This window comes from Peromyscus maniculatus, chromosome 5, assembly GCF_049852395.1.
Source record: "Peromyscus maniculatus bairdii isolate BWxNUB_F1_BW_parent chromosome 5, HU_Pman_BW_mat_3.1, whole genome shotgun sequence".
NCBI lineage: Eukaryota > Metazoa > Chordata > Mammalia > Rodentia > Cricetidae > Peromyscus > Peromyscus maniculatus.
In genome coordinates this window covers 19,504,009-19,519,501 of record NC_134856.1, presented here as the reverse complement: position 1 = coordinate 19,519,501, position 15,493 = coordinate 19,504,009, and the positions used below count along the sequence as shown (strand labels likewise).

The window sequence follows — 15,493 nt, the reverse complement described above, 5'->3', positions numbered from 1 at the left end:
GACACCATGACTACGGCAACTCTTACAAAGGAAAACATTTCTTTTGGGTAGCTTACAGTTCAGAGGTTCATTTCATTATCATCATGGTGGGAAGCAAGGCAGCATGTATGCAGACATGGTGCTGGAGAAGGAGCTGAGACTTCTTACATATTGACCTGCAGGCAACAGGAAGTTGTCTGAGACACTGGGCATGGGCTTAAGCACATATGAGACCTCAAAGCTCACCTCCACAGTGACACACTCCAAGTCTATACCTACTCCAACGAAGTCACACCTCCTAATAGTGCCACTCCCTATGAGCTTATGGGGTCAATGACATTCAAACCACCACCACATACACACACACACACACACACACACACACACACACACAAACACACAAACACAATGTACTCACACACTATAAATAAAATGTAAAAACTCAATCAAGTATTATGTAAAATACTGCAACAAACTGTTCCTGTCATGGTCACGTCGTGCTCCCTACTCCATTCGAATTCCGTGCTGTGAACTACCATCACTTGACAATTATGCTCACTCTGATACGTTATCATTATGAACTTTGTCTATCACAGTTCCTTAGAAAGGGTGATATTTCTACTTTGTTCATTTCCCAACCTATAAGCTTTAGCTTTTCTTATTAAAAAAACTGCTTGAAAATAACTAGCATTCTTAATTTTAAATGAATATGTGAATGAGCATCATTCATATTTTATATTTGATTGTAGGTCCAGCAATTTAAGCAAGATCCACGACCCACAACATGTCTTCATTCCATCTTCAGTGTGCACACAGGAGACGAGTTGCTCACCTATGAAGAATATGGCCATCTTCAGGTAAAAGAAAAATTAAAGATTTATTTCTCTACCATTTGCGTTCCATATCATGGCATGTTTGAGGCTGCTTACACTTTTTCAAAGTAAATTTCATAGCTTGAAAATAGTAGAGTAAATGAACCCTGAAATGGAAAAGAAAGTTCATTGGTAACTGACAAGGCTAAAGGAAATGCTGTCATGGAATACTAAAACAGACCAAGTTCATGGAGTGATCACATGGGCTATTTCTCTTTGGAAGGTACATGCTTATTTTTCCTTCAGTAAGTGAAGCTCAATTATATATTTAAAAGAATCTCTATACTTGAAAATAAAAGGCATCGACAGGGGTGTTGTAGCCCACTAGGTTTCCTAGTGGCTGTACTTAGCAGGACTGCATAAGAGGATAATTGGACCATGGGCCTGGATACCAGGTGACTGTAACTAGCAAGGGGGAGGTCTTTTGCTCCACCCCTTGGCATTGTTATAAATAGACCTTTGGAATAAAGTTCTGGGCCACTGGATAAGGATCCAGGCCCACCCGAGTCTATCCTGTGTTTTCTCTCCTCTCTGTTTCTAACTAAGTCTCTTATCCCTCATTCCTCAAGAGTTCCTGGGGTAAATAAGTGTAGGGGCTGGTCTCCCACACAGGGGTGTAACAATTATTTAGAAGTTTTTGTTGGACCACAGATCATTTTTAGTATATCAACCCCCAGTAAGGCTAAACACTTCTATGGGAATATCACAGACATTTTTGAGACCTATCAGCTTTGTGTTCTGTTAAATTCTATACCTATGCTAACAGTGTATCATAGAATTTTTTGCTTTGTTTTCACTACCACCCTCATATCTCTGTATTTTAAGATGGATGTCTTGTGGCTTGTTTGTAAGATATAAATATTATATATACTACTTATCCTTAACAGATTTTCTTTTGGGTTACCTGTGTGTTGTTATTTTGGAATAAGGTCCTTATTAATCATATATTCCTCACTAAAAATAAGAGTTTTTCTTGTGTGTGCACATACACTTACAGGTGTGCATGCACATACATCTATATATAGTACATTATTGCATACAGAGGCCAGGGACAACCTCCATGTAGTTACCTGGGCACTATCCAACTTGAGATAGGGTCTGCCATTGCTTTAGTGCTCACTGATTAGGCTGGGTGGGCTAGCTACTGAGCCCCAGGGATCTGTCTATTTTTTGCCTCCCAGCACTGGGATTACAAGCGAGTTCTACCACGTCCAGCATGGGTTCTGGAGATCACTATGTCCTCATGCATGGCAAGCACATTACCAGCTGAACTATCTCTCCAACTGAAGTTTCTCTTTTCTATAGTTTCCCCACCCTGTTTTAAATATCTTATTAAATTAGTGAATCAGTTGAGTGGATTGTATTATTATTTCTACTTAGAAGATGGAAACTTAGCTTCATAAATGAAACCTTGTTTACAAATTTGGAAGAATTCCAAACTTTCATATGCTGTCTCCAAACACAGAAAATGCTGTACCCATTTCTTTTCTTTTTTTTTTTTTTTTTTTTTTTGGTTTTTCGAGACAGGGTTTCTTTGTGTAACTTTGGTGCCTGCCCTAGATCTCACTCTGTAGACCTGGCTGCCCTTGAACTCAGAGATCCTCCTGGCTCTGCCTCCTGAGTGCTGGGATTAAAGTCATGTGCCACTACCACCCAGCTTGCTGTACCCATTTCTATGTAGCAGAAACTTTTGTTTGTTTTTAATGATGATGAAGTTAAATGTATTTTCTAAAATTGTTGCTATAGATTAGTAAAATCAAAATAAAAGTGTGTAACATTAACTTTCCTTTAAACAAATAAACTTTGGGTTAGAGAGATGGTTCAGTATGTAAAGGTACCTGCCACCCAACCTAATGACCTTGGAAGGAGAGAACCAACTCTGAAAATCTGACCTCTGACCTCACACATGCACTGTGGTATGTATACATGCTCATAGACAAAGAGCTAAAATGTAATAGAGTTTAAATCCTAAGGACTACTAAATTTATAAGAAGGCTTTAACAGCCTACAGCAAAAAAGAGTAGTCCTCTCAAAAGAATAGAATTGATATTTTTTGTTGTTGTTGCTGTTCACATTTATCATTTTAATTCTTTGGGGAAATAAGTATAATGAAAAATATTTTTAATTGGTAAACACTGTATATTCTTGGGATACTGTATGTAATTACAATAAATAGATGCAATGATCAGATCAAGAAAATTGGCATATCAATTATGTCAGACACTTAAAATTTCTTGGTGTGGCAGACAATCAAAGTCTTTCTTAATAGTTATTTTCAAATACCACTCAATTTTTGTCAACAGTTGCTAACCTGCTATGTTAAGAACATTTAAAGTTATTCTTCCTGTTCCATTACACCAACGTGCCAGCTAGCAGTCCCCTCTTTACCCCCATTTCCACAGCTTTCTGAGGTCTCTGGTACCCTCTACTCCAGAGTCTGTTTTGAGATGGCCTAGTTAGCATCCACGTATGAGAACAGGCACCAGTTGTCATTCTGTCTCTGGCTTCACATATGTCCTCTAGTCCACTCATGTTGTACAAATGACAGAATTTCACTTTCTCATGGCTGAGTAATACTGAATTGTGTGTATATATCCCACTTTTTCTTTGCCCGTCCATCAACAGCCCGTTTTATGTCTTGACAGTTGTGAATAGTGCTATAATGAGCTTCTGAGTTTAGATGTCACTTTGGCCTGTTGATTTCTGTCTTTTTAGTATACACATCAGAATTAGGATTGTTGAATCAAGATAGTTCTAGGTTTTTGTTGTTGTTGCTGTTGTTTTTAGGAGCCCCATAGTATTTTCTATAAAGGCTACACTGTTTTACATTCTTCCAGTATGAGAGTTCTCCTCTCCATATTCATCTTTTGTCTTTTTGATAGTAGTTATTCTAACTGGGATAAGATGGTATCTGGTTATCATTTTGATTTACCTCTCCTATTATTGCTTGTATTTATTGTTCATTTTTATGTTCTTTTTGAGTATTGTCTATTTAAGTTATTGTTAAATTGTATTATTTTGTTATTGTTGCATTGTTTTCCTTATATATCCTAGAAGTCAATTCCTTATTGTGGTGAATAGTTCAGATTCTCTCATTCTGTAGTTTCTCTTTACTGTTGGTTTGCTGCTTGTGCTTTGGAGTCAATAGCTAACCCCTGTCCCTGAGAACACGTGCACACACACACACACACACACACACACACACACACACACGCAAAAGCCTTTGCCTAGACCAGTGTGGAACATTTCCCCTGTGTTTTCTTTCAGTGATTTTATGGTCTGTGCTTTACATTTAACTCATTGTTCTGTTGGGAATTAACTGTGTACATGAAGAGTGAGGGGTCAGATTTCTTCCTCCCGCACATGAGCTTCTTCTACTTTTCTCAGTGCTGGTTATTACAGAAACTTTCTTTTTATTATATTACCATTACCTTTGTCAAAAAATCAGTTGGTTGTAAAAATGTTTGCTATCAGTTAAGGTCCATTGGTCTGTCCGTTTTTAATCTGCTTCAATGTATTCATTTTCTTTCTTTTTGTTTTTGTTGGGTTTTTTGTTGTTGTTGTTTTTTATATTTTAAGAGATGGGGTCTTTTTTAGTTCACTGACTGGTGGTAAACTCCTGGGATCAAAGATGCTCCCTGCCTCAGCTTCTCAAGTAGCTGGGTCTCAGCTTCATCTGTTTTATTTTGTAATCCAGAATTTAAACTTGGTGCCTCTTACATTGTGGGCATTAAACCAAATCCTGCCATAGTGTCCTAGTTATTGGCATTTCCTCACATATATATCCTAAAAGTGCAAGCATAAAATTCTCTGCTGCTTCTAAGTGCTCCTGTAACTCTGTCCACAGGAATAGAATTTCTTTGAAGTCATTCCTGGCAGGCTGTTCTTTGTGCTGGGAGATTTCTGGATGAGCTTCCCAGCAGGGAAAACTCTTCTCTGGCATGTGCTGAGGAAAGATGTTCACAAACTTACGCTGATCTACAAGGCCCAAACCTAGCTACTCTATCTTCCTGGATGGTACTTTGACAACCTTGCCTTCTGGGGTGCCAGGAGCTATGGAGACCTCCGAAATAGGCCTGAGTTCTGTGAGGGCCAGCAGCAGTGTCTTAGTGGCACAAGGCTACTTTGTCCAAGGCTTGGAAAGGCACCAGGAATTTTCCGCCCCAGCTTCCTGTTGTAACTCAGTGAAAATCAGAGAAACGTTAGGGGAAAGCAAACCAGCAGCACAGTTAGGGAATGGCAATCTTTTGCATATAGACGCAAGCTACACCTCACTTACTTGTAGCAGGAATCTTAAAAGTTCTTATTAATAAAATCAAACCCGAGCCGAGTTATTGGGGTCAATGCTGGTAGATCAGAGAGACAGAACAAACCACAGCTATCTCACCTCGCCGGATCTTCAGCTGGTCCTGTTTCCTCAGACTGGAAGCTTCTGTGTCCTCATCCCGAATGAATCTCAGCTGTACTTTGTTGCTCCATAGCCTGAAAGCTTAACCAGGCCACATGCTTAACCAGCCAAATGCCTCTAGTTTCTGGTCCTCACGCCTTATATATCTTTCTACTTTCTACCACCACTCCCTGGGATTAAAGGCTGGCTTTCTGGGATTAAAGGCGTGTGTCACCATGCTTGGCTATTTACAATGTGGCCTTGAACTCACAGAGATCCAGAGGGATTTCTATCTCTGGAATGCCAGGATTAAAGGTGTGTGCTATCACCGCCTACCTAGTGGCTTTTCTGTTCTCTGACCCCAGATAAGTTTATTAAGGTACACAATATTTTGGGGAAAACAATACCACCACACTTACTTGTTCTTTTTAACTCGTTTACAGTATCCTGACATAGCTTTGCTTTAATTTTATTTATTTAATAACAATTTTATTGAGATATAATTTGTATGCCATATAGTTTACCTATTTGAGGTGAACCATTCTGTGTATTTAGTGTATTCTAAGTTATACAACAACTACCACACTCAAATTTAGAACATTTCATCACTCTCAAACTCAAAGCAATATCTGCTACTCTCCATTTTCCCTGAAGTGCCCTAAGCAACCTGTAGTTCACTTTATGCCTCTACAGACTGCCTATTCTTCATATTCCAAATTTAAATGCAATCATATAAGATAGGATGTTGGAGAAACTTTGGTTTGATTCAAGATATATTACCAAATGCGCTCCAGAGTCAAGGAGCCAAGAGGGATGGAGGAAAGAAGGATAGACTTGCATATGTACTTGAGATCAGGTATGTTCAGACTTATGTGTCTGTAGGTAATATTTGGGAAATGGCTCATATAAATTTTGATTAATTTTTTTTAAGAAATAAGATCTCACTCTTATTCACACTATCTGTGTAGCTGAACTTAGCCATCCAAATGGTGGAATTACAAGCATGCACCATCACACCTTGCTGTTTATGTGATTATTGATGCTAAGTCCTACAACAGCCTATCTACAAGGAATACCAAAGATTCAAGTGGTGAAGCTCATTCCATGTCTGAAAGTGTGGTTCTCAAGTTAGAGGCCAAAGGACCAAAAACTGGGAAACGACTATGATGTGTGATCCCTAGAACCACAAAAGTAGAGAACCTAGAGTCTAACATTGAAGCCAGAAGAGTATCCTAGCCCTAGCAGAGAAAGCAAGAATTAGCTCTGTTCTGCCTTTTTGTCCCCCATCTGGAGGCAGTGTTTTCCTAGCTACCCAGGTGTCCTTGTGTCTAGTCAAGCTGACATTGAAATTTAATTGTCACTCAAGATGTGTCCATATTGGATACTGTACTTTCCTGCTTCATATATTCTACTATGAATGCTTTATGGTTAAATTAGGAAGCATTGTTCTTTGTTTAGATCAAATAAAGCATGCATTTAATACACTAATAGTTTCATGTGTTCTTAACATTTTTCATGAGTAGTTGTAAATTATATAGCATACCAATGATTAAAGGTAGCACATCCCTTTGTTGCCATAAATTCTGTTTCCTAATGAGACTGTTTTCAAGATGCACTCCTCATTGTTTACAGTGTCTTGGTAGAGGTGTGATGTCTTGTTTTGCAAATAGCTTTTTCATTTGCATATATTTCAAGTGGATGGTATTATATTAGTTCCTCAGGGGCACAACTATTCCAAAAAGAAGAACTTTAGACTCAGAATTTCAAAGTTAAAGGAAACAAATGTTACAGAAACATGCTAAGAATTCTCCATACAGCCTTCTCAGCCATGTATTTGTTAACCAGCACTGTGAATTTGGGATTTTAGCATGCCATTTATAACGCTGGTTTTCTTGTTCTATATTGGGTTCATAGATTTAATTTAGTGATAGGAAAAAATTATTGTTATCTGGCACTATTGGGGAAAATGACAGCATATGTATTTAATTTCATATCATCATGTTTTCATTCTTTCCTTTAACTGCTAACTGTTGCTGTTTGTTTTCAGATAAATGCAGTATCTCTCTTTCTCCTTTACCTGGTGGAAATGATTTCTTCAGGTCTCCAGATAATCTATAACACGGATGAGGTATGATTTCCCCAAAGTTTCTGTTACTGAACTTCATGTAGAGGATATCTGATTTTTCCTTTCATAAAAATTTACTTTTAGTTTGATTAAAAATGCATTTAAAAATTCATATAGTTAGATATTAGATTTTAGATGAAATCTAAAATTATCTTTTTACTAAAATTACTTTTCCATTAATTTTTTAGTGTATGAATAATGGGTTTCATTATAACATATACATACATATAGTATTATTGTACTTCCCTCATATTACCTCGACCCTTATCCCTCCTTCTAGCTTCCTATCTTTCTTCCTCTTAGTCTCTATTTCCTCTCTCTCTTCCTTTAGACTTCCTCCCTCTTTGTAGTCCATCTGTTACTTTCATGTGTCATGCATACACACATGCACATGTGCATGTGTGCACACACACATACACAAAACTAACTTCCACATATGTCTTAGTTAGGATTACTATTGTTGTAACAAAACACTATGACCAAAAAGCAAGTTGGGAAGGAAAAGGTTTAGTTGGCTTACACTTCCATAGCACTGTTCATCATCAAAGGACGTCAGGACAAGTCAGGACCCTAGAGGCAGGAGCTGAATCAGAGGCCATGGAGGGGAGCTGCTTACTGACTTGCTCCATATGGTTTACTCAGCTTGCTTTCTTATAGAACCCAGCACTAACAGCCCAGGGATGACCCTACCCATGATGGGCTGGGCCCTCCCTGATCAATAACTAATTAAGAAAATGCCTTACAGCTGCATCTTATGGAGGCATTTTCTCTACTAAGAGTCCTCTTTTCAGATAACTAGTTTGTGTGTCAAGCTGACATAAAACCGACCCTCACAACATATGAGAAAACTTTTGTGATGTTCATCTTTCTGAGTCTGGTGTATTTGGTTTGATATACTGATCTCCAGTTCATCCATTTTTCTACAAATGATACAAGCAATTTAACAGCAAGCATAGTATAAAGCAGGTGGCAGAACTCCAGTGAATACTCAGTAGAATGTAACTTTCAGAAAGTTTTGGTAACAATGAAAATGAAATCGCTGTTAGAAATTTTCTCAGTTTTTTTTCCCCCACACATTCCATTTTACAAGTCATCTTTTTAAAAGTCAAACAACAGATAAACCTTTTATGTATCTTGTTACTTTTACTTCTAGGACCTTAATGCTTCATTTTTTTTCCCTCAAAACAAAAATGTTCTTATTCTCATGAAAACTGTGAAGGATTTATACTTCAGAGCTGTGAAGGTTTACTTGGAAAGACATCCATATGAGAGTAAACACACTGACACTCCTGTTGACACACTCAGAGGTGCACACTCAGCCCATCCTCTTGTTTTCTTCCTTTCCTGCTCCTGTTAGTATTATATCCTTATTTCACTTATACAGATATGAGATATATATGTCATCGAGAACTTATTGTTCAATCCCTGAGGCCTACCAACGAGATCCAATATGTTCAGATTTATTTATATATGAATACCTATATTTACTATATTTATTCTTATGTCCATATATGTATCATGCAATTATTTAATAAAAATATTGAGAAGAATTTGTCATGATATACACTGAGAATACAGAATTGGGAAAAGAGATCAAACAAAATAACTATTGGAAGTAGAGTGGATTAGAACAAGCCTGTGGTTGAAGAAGTATTGATCAAAAATTTTGATGAAATAAACAAGTTTTACAAACTTCTAGAGAAGGTGCCAGGCAGAGGGATAGAAAGTATGGTTTCCTGCATGTGTATTCTTGCCATGTATTCATATCTGGAATGTAGTAGATGGTCAGAGCATGGTAGATCACTTCTGAGAGGTCAGAGACCATGATAAAGATCTGAAATTTTATTCCTAGGGTGATGGGTTGCCAAGAGTTTGAGATAGAAACAAGTTTCAAAGTGATCACATCACTGTGTAAAGACTCAATTGTAAGAGGTAGGTATGGAGTAAGAGGAATTGGTTTTTTTAGTCACTGAGAGGAAGACTTGTAGCTCAGATTCATGTTTTAGCAGAAGATACTTTCTTTTAAAGATGTAATAACAGAAAGTCAGTACATTTATGAATGGATGAGCAGTGGAAGATAGGTAAACATAACAATTACCCTACAGTGTAAACCTACATACCTTCTCAGTGTTGTTAACTGATATATAGAGAGTTTAGGAAAAGAGTTACGTATAGCATTTGGGAGTTTGTCTTTGCAAATGTCAAATTGAGGGTATCTGTTAAACTTTGAAGGAAAGGGGCCTCATAGCCTCGTCAGAAGTCTAGGAGAGATGGCTTGACTGGCAATGGGAATTCTAGTGTTAATTACACAGGATGTTTAAATCATGGAACTACATGCATTTGAAGCATGAGAAAAAGGGTTGGATCCTCATCACATCAGTAAGATAAATAATGAGTGTCTAGCAAAGGATGTTAAAAAGCAAAAGTTACTGAAGGAGAACAAATTTTAAGCTAATAGAAGAAAATAATTCACAAGGAGGTAATAGTCACCTCTGCAGTAATATCAAGTATGGAAATTTTACCATTGTTTTAACACCATTGTCTTTAGTGGGTAACCATAGTGGGTAACTCATCTCCCCGTGTGAATAGTTTTAGAGTGAGGGGTTGCACAATTTATAATTATTTGAGGATAATAGACATAAATCAAGATTATGTATCGCTCAATTTATCCTTGAAATTGGTGGGAAGGATTTCAGTGGGACCAATGTCTTTGTGGGGAGGAGGAGGAAGGAGAGGCAACACAGAGAAATGAACTCTTCTAGCAGTATCCTTAAAAGGACCACAGAAATGTGACAGTAGAGGGTTGGGGGTACAGTTCAGTGGCAGCCAGTGCTTAGTGAGTTTTCTTGAGGCCCTAAGTCTGATCCTCAACATGCCCTGCTGACACACATGAAAGAAATGAAGAGCAGCCAGTGGAGAATCTTCTGATGGGAGAATTCTATTATAGATGTAAAAATTTGATCATTCGGAACTGAATAAACTTACTCATTTGGGACTGAGTGAGAAAAGGTCTTGAGTAGCCAGAATAGGGTGAGATACAGCAGTGCTTAGATAGAAGGATCATTTTTAGTTTGTAGATGTAATGATTCAGACTGTAACATGGTAAATACAAAGAATGAGCCTTGTCTGATCTTATTTTGTCCATGAAATAGGAAGCAAGAATGTCATTTGGGCATGAAACCCTGTGGGCCACAAGAGATTAAAGAAGAAATGAAACAATCACACAGTCTTGTGATTATCTTGAGAAAGAATTCCAAGAACTATTTTCAATAACTAGTGTTGTTGTTTGTTTTTGCTCTTTTTGGGGACCCACCACCCAGCTCCAAAATAAATCTCCTTAGGTTGACTTGTTGCTAGCTAGCTTTTCTTAACTTATCCCATCTACCTTTTACCTCTGAGCTTTTCCTTTTCCCTTATTTCTGTAAATCTTACTCTTACTCCATGGCTTGCTGGGTATCTGGGTGGCTGGTACCTAGAGTCCTCCTCTTTCTCTGGCTGCTTCTCTCTCCCCCCAGATTTCTCCTTCTATTTATTCTCTCTGCCTGCCAGCCCTGCCTATCCTTTCTCCTGCCATGCCATTGGCCATTCAGTTCTTTATTAGACCATCAGGTACTTTAGACAGGCACAGTAACACAGCTTCACAAAGTTAAACAAATGCAACATAAACAAAAGTAACACACACTAAATAAATAATATTCTACAACAAACTAATTTTCATTGTGTGACTGTATATGAGTTAACATTTGGCTTTAATTAGTAATTTGGAATTTATGCCACAAACCATTTATACCAAATGAATGGTTTGTTAACTAGAATGGATCACTCATTTATTATATTCTTCTGAAATTTACTTAAAAGGAATTATTACATCTTTGAGTCAGGTCTATGCGTCATTATTTGAAATTTTACTTCCATGTGCCATGAAAATAAATTATTAGTGCTGTGTGGGAAGTCTCAAGGACAAACTCTAGTTTGAAATGTTTGTAGGAAAGAACTCACAGGACTTAACATATTCAGTCATGGCCATGATTTACAGTGAAGGAATAGAAGGAAGACCAGGAAGAGGAATAGGTGCATGTGGAAATTGGCACGCAAGCTTGCAGGAGTCTTCTATCATCATACGGGACATGTTGCTTCCTTTAGCATCTACTGTAAAAATGTATGTGGACGTTATCTACCAAGCTGACTTTTTTTTTTTTTTTTTTTTTTTTTTTTTTTTGGTTTTTCGAGACAGGGTTTCTCTGTGTAGCTTTGCGCCTTTCCTGGAGCTCACTTGGTAGCCCAGGCTGGCCTCGAACTCACAGCGATCCGCCTGGCTCTGCCTCCCGAGTGCTGGGATTAAAGGCGTGCGCCACCACCGCCCGGCTCCAAGCTGACTTTTTAAAGACTTGTTGCAGAAGTTTTATTTGAGGCTAATCATACACACATCCTATGCTTAGTTATATTCTAATTTCAAAGTCCCAGAAGGAAATAAGTTGTTTATCTTAACACCTATTTATGCAAAAATATTGTTTGCATAAGCAGTTTAGGAACATTAAACACAACTGTGGCTTAATAAATTATGCCTTAGTCTTCTTGGTAAAAGAATATCATATATTAGTCATCTTAATTACAAGGTTTTTATAGCTTATGTACATAGAGGTAAAACATTTTAGTATCATTCTCAGAGCCTTTGAAATAGGCTAATCAGAAAATAGTAGGTTCCCTAACAAGAGTCAGTATTATCACTTTTTGTCTGTTCTAATCCCAAAGGGAAAATTATATGATAACCCCTTATGTGTGAGAAACTCTAGGAATTTAAGAGTGTAACAGTGTTCTTAATCATCAATATCCAATGAGAAATGGTGTCATTTTACTGTGAAATTATGTAGTTTTTTCAAGTTTTTTTTTTTTTTTTTAACATTTCTTCAGGAATTTAATACATCTGAGTTGTCTGGCATCTTGGGGTCTTCAAAGGTTTTATTCAATTGCAGGGATATTATCAAGGTGTCAGGTTTTCTTCTCACACAAGTGCTGGTGCTGATGTCTGTGTTTATGGTGCTGTTTGTTTGTATCTTCCCTGAGTTTTCCCTTTTTTCTCTGCATTCTGTGTTGTTTGTCATATGTGGCCTCTGATGGTTTGCTTTGTTAATTTATACTTACTTAATGACTGAACATGTGCTTAAATGAGTTGTCTGTGTTTAGGGGATCCAGGCTCAGGAGGCACACCTAGCTGCTGTTATCCTCAGCAGCCTGATGAGATCTAGAGTTTTAGTTACTTCAACTCCGGCCAAATTCAGGTATAGCCCATTGATGAAGCAGAATTGGAGATTTTATTGAGCATGAGAGCTAGGAGAGAGTGGCATGGGCACTCAGAAGGAAGGAAGGCACACCTAAAAGTGCCAAGGCCTCCTTTAGTGAGATTTGTAGCTAGTGTTTTCACAGCAGCTAGATGTGGAGTCTTGGTGGAGTTTGAAGTTACTGTTTTATCACTGAGTGATTCCTGAGGGGCAGTTTGGAAGATTGAAATTGATAAGGTCTTACAGGGATACTGTAAGGTGGGATGTCCTTAATATTCACAGTTTTGTTAGAATTCTTAGGCAATGTCTGGGAAAAGGAGTGAGGCCCTACTCAAGGTCATATACATTCAGACTTTAAGCCTAGGTCATTGCTACTTTATCATAAAATATCTACATACGAAATGAATAGTAACTTTGCGTACAATTATTTCATATTTATGAGGACAGCATGTGTATGCCTTGCCAATAGAGGCCAAAGGACAACTTGTTATGTTCTCTCCTAACACTCTGTGGGGTTCAGGGAAAAGCTAAGGTTTTCATGCTTGGCAGCAAACACTTTTTCTTGCTGCCATCTTGCTAGCCCCCAGAGGTTATAATTGTGCTAGAATTCCTGCTGAATGATGGGCTGCTTCCCTCTTGTCCTCATAATTTCCCTGTCTTCCTACTCATCCTTCTACCCATCCCCTACACATCTCCTACTGGTCTATCTCCCTCCAGTCCATCCCCTACCCATCCATCTCCTCCTACCTGTCTGTCTCCTACCCATCCATCCCCCACATCTCCATCTCCTATCCATCCATCTCCTATCCATCTGTCTCCTGGCCTTTGCAACAGTTGTCTCATCTACATGTGCTTTGGGGCATAATTTGGAAGCTCTCACAGTTAACACATGACTCTACTAGTTTTTACTAAGTACGTTAATGACTAGTTAATACTGTCCCACGTGTCAGAATTTTGCAAACAAATGTCTACTATGTAGTAACCCTCAAGCATTCAGTGACTATGTATGTGCCAGCCCTTTGCTGGAACTCTTTAGCTTCCTATGATGATACAAATATATATTAATGCTGTTATTAATAATCTTCTGCTGAATATTCCTTTTTGAGTGGGACACTTAAATTTTTAAAATGATGCTCTTACCTTATCTTGAGGTTGCTATCATTGCATTGATTTCATTGAACAGGCAATGAATTTATGATTAGTCCAAATCAGTATATTTGATTTAAAAAAAAAAAAATTCAGTCTTGTTTGAAGGCCCACAAAGGTTTCCTAGTGAGATCTGAGCTTGCTTTACCCAGCAGGGCTGCATGAGAGGATTGCTTGACCATGTGCATGGTTACTAGGTGTTGGAAGGGTCTCCACTTGGCTGAGCTAGAGGGAGGTCTTTGCTCCACCCCTTGGCATTCCTATAAATAGCCCTTTAGAAGAGGTAGAAGGGGGCGGTGAATAAGGATCCAGGCTCTCCCGAGGCTGTCCTGTGTTCCTGTTTTTCTCTCCTCTATCCTTCTATCTAAATATTTACTTCTCCCTCCTCAAGAGTACGCTAGCAGGGAAATGGGACCTGGTCTCCTATAGACTTTAAAATATTACTTTTGTAATTTTTGGTGAATGTCTGGTAGTTTTATCATATTTTAAAAAGCCTATTTATAATTTGCATTTTAACCTAGCTCTTAAATTACATTTAATCATATAATTCTAGGTTAACGCATCTTTTTCATTTGACTTCTGTGTCTTAAATGAACAAGTACTTATTTTTGTCATATAATAAGATGGTTGAGGATAGCAGGCAGCCTGATTTTTTTTTTTTTTTAATCCCAAGCTGCTTTTAAAAAAAGAGAGTGACAGGCTGGAGAGATGACTCAGAGGTTAAGAGCACTGGTTGCTCTTGTAGAGGTCATGAGTTCAATTCCCAGCAACCACATGGTGGCTCACAGCCATCTGTAATGAGATCTGGTGCCCTCTTCTGGTGTTCAGGTACACGCAAGCAAGCAAAACACTGTGTATAGATAATAAATAAATAAATCTTAAAAAAAAAATAAGAGAGTGACAAGAAGCTGAAAGGTTAATTAAAACAGAGAGGGATATTAGCTTCTTTCTGTCAAATGTAGTCATTTTTTCCCCCAGAGATATCAAAAGTTCCCCAACATACTGCTGTTCATGCCAGGACTGTTTTGAGTGGCTGTTAGATGAGCAAGTAGGCTGAGAATCATTCTCTTTCTATAGAGAGAAACCACGAACCACGTAGGTAATTTACAATTTCCTAGTGACAACATGAAAATGACAGATAAAATCACTCTGATACTATGTTGATAAATATGGAGTCTATTGTGATATTTTGGTGTATAATTCATTTAGAAGATTAAAGAGACATTTTGTATTTCTTTGTTTGAGACCCTTTAAAATCTGTTTTGTATTTTTTACTGGAAACCTATTTACAATTCTAGTTCCAGGGCAAGCACTACAAATGCAGAGTCTGTGTTCGGGTCACAGTTGCTTACAATAGTGAATGTTCCTGATGCAATAGGTAGAAAATGGAACTTGTTTTCACTTAGTTTTTTTTCCATTTCTCTTCTGCCATAAATCCTAATGCATGTATAGCCTTATTGGAGGAGGTGTGTTACTTGGGGTGGGATTTGAAAAGCCTATGCCAGGCCCAGTCTGGTTTTCTCTCTCCATCTGCAACTTGTGAATCAGATGTAAGCTCTTAGTTATTGCTCTAGCCCCATGCTTGACTGCCTGCCTGCCTACCTGCCACATGCTCCCCACCATGACGACAATGGACTAAACCTCTAAAAGTATAAGCATACGCCAATTAGATGCTTTATTTTATAAGTTGTCCTGGTCATGGTGT

The 15,493-nt window shown here is 38.0% G+C and overlaps 2 protein-coding genes across 7 annotated transcripts in view; one reads left to right on the top strand and one right to left on the bottom strand.

The window, feature by feature from the left end:
- The window catches only part of Abcc12 (ATP binding cassette subfamily C member 12), a 993,341-nt gene that overhangs the window by 331,846 nt on the left and 646,002 nt on the right, over nt 1-15,493 (bottom strand). The gene's annotated exons all lie outside the window — the stretch shown is intronic.
- The window catches only part of Phkb (phosphorylase kinase regulatory subunit beta), a 205,845-nt gene that overhangs the window by 58,775 nt on the left and 131,577 nt on the right, over nt 1-15,493 (top strand). For all 6 annotated transcript variants that reach the window (XM_042277369.2, XM_042277370.2, XM_076571769.1 and 3 more), the window contains 2 exons: nt 729-836; nt 7,286-7,366. In XM_042277369.2, coding sequence (XP_042133303.1) covers nt 729-836; nt 7,286-7,366 — 189 coding nt within the window. The remainder of the gene's footprint in view (nt 1-728; nt 837-7,285; nt 7,367-15,493) is intronic.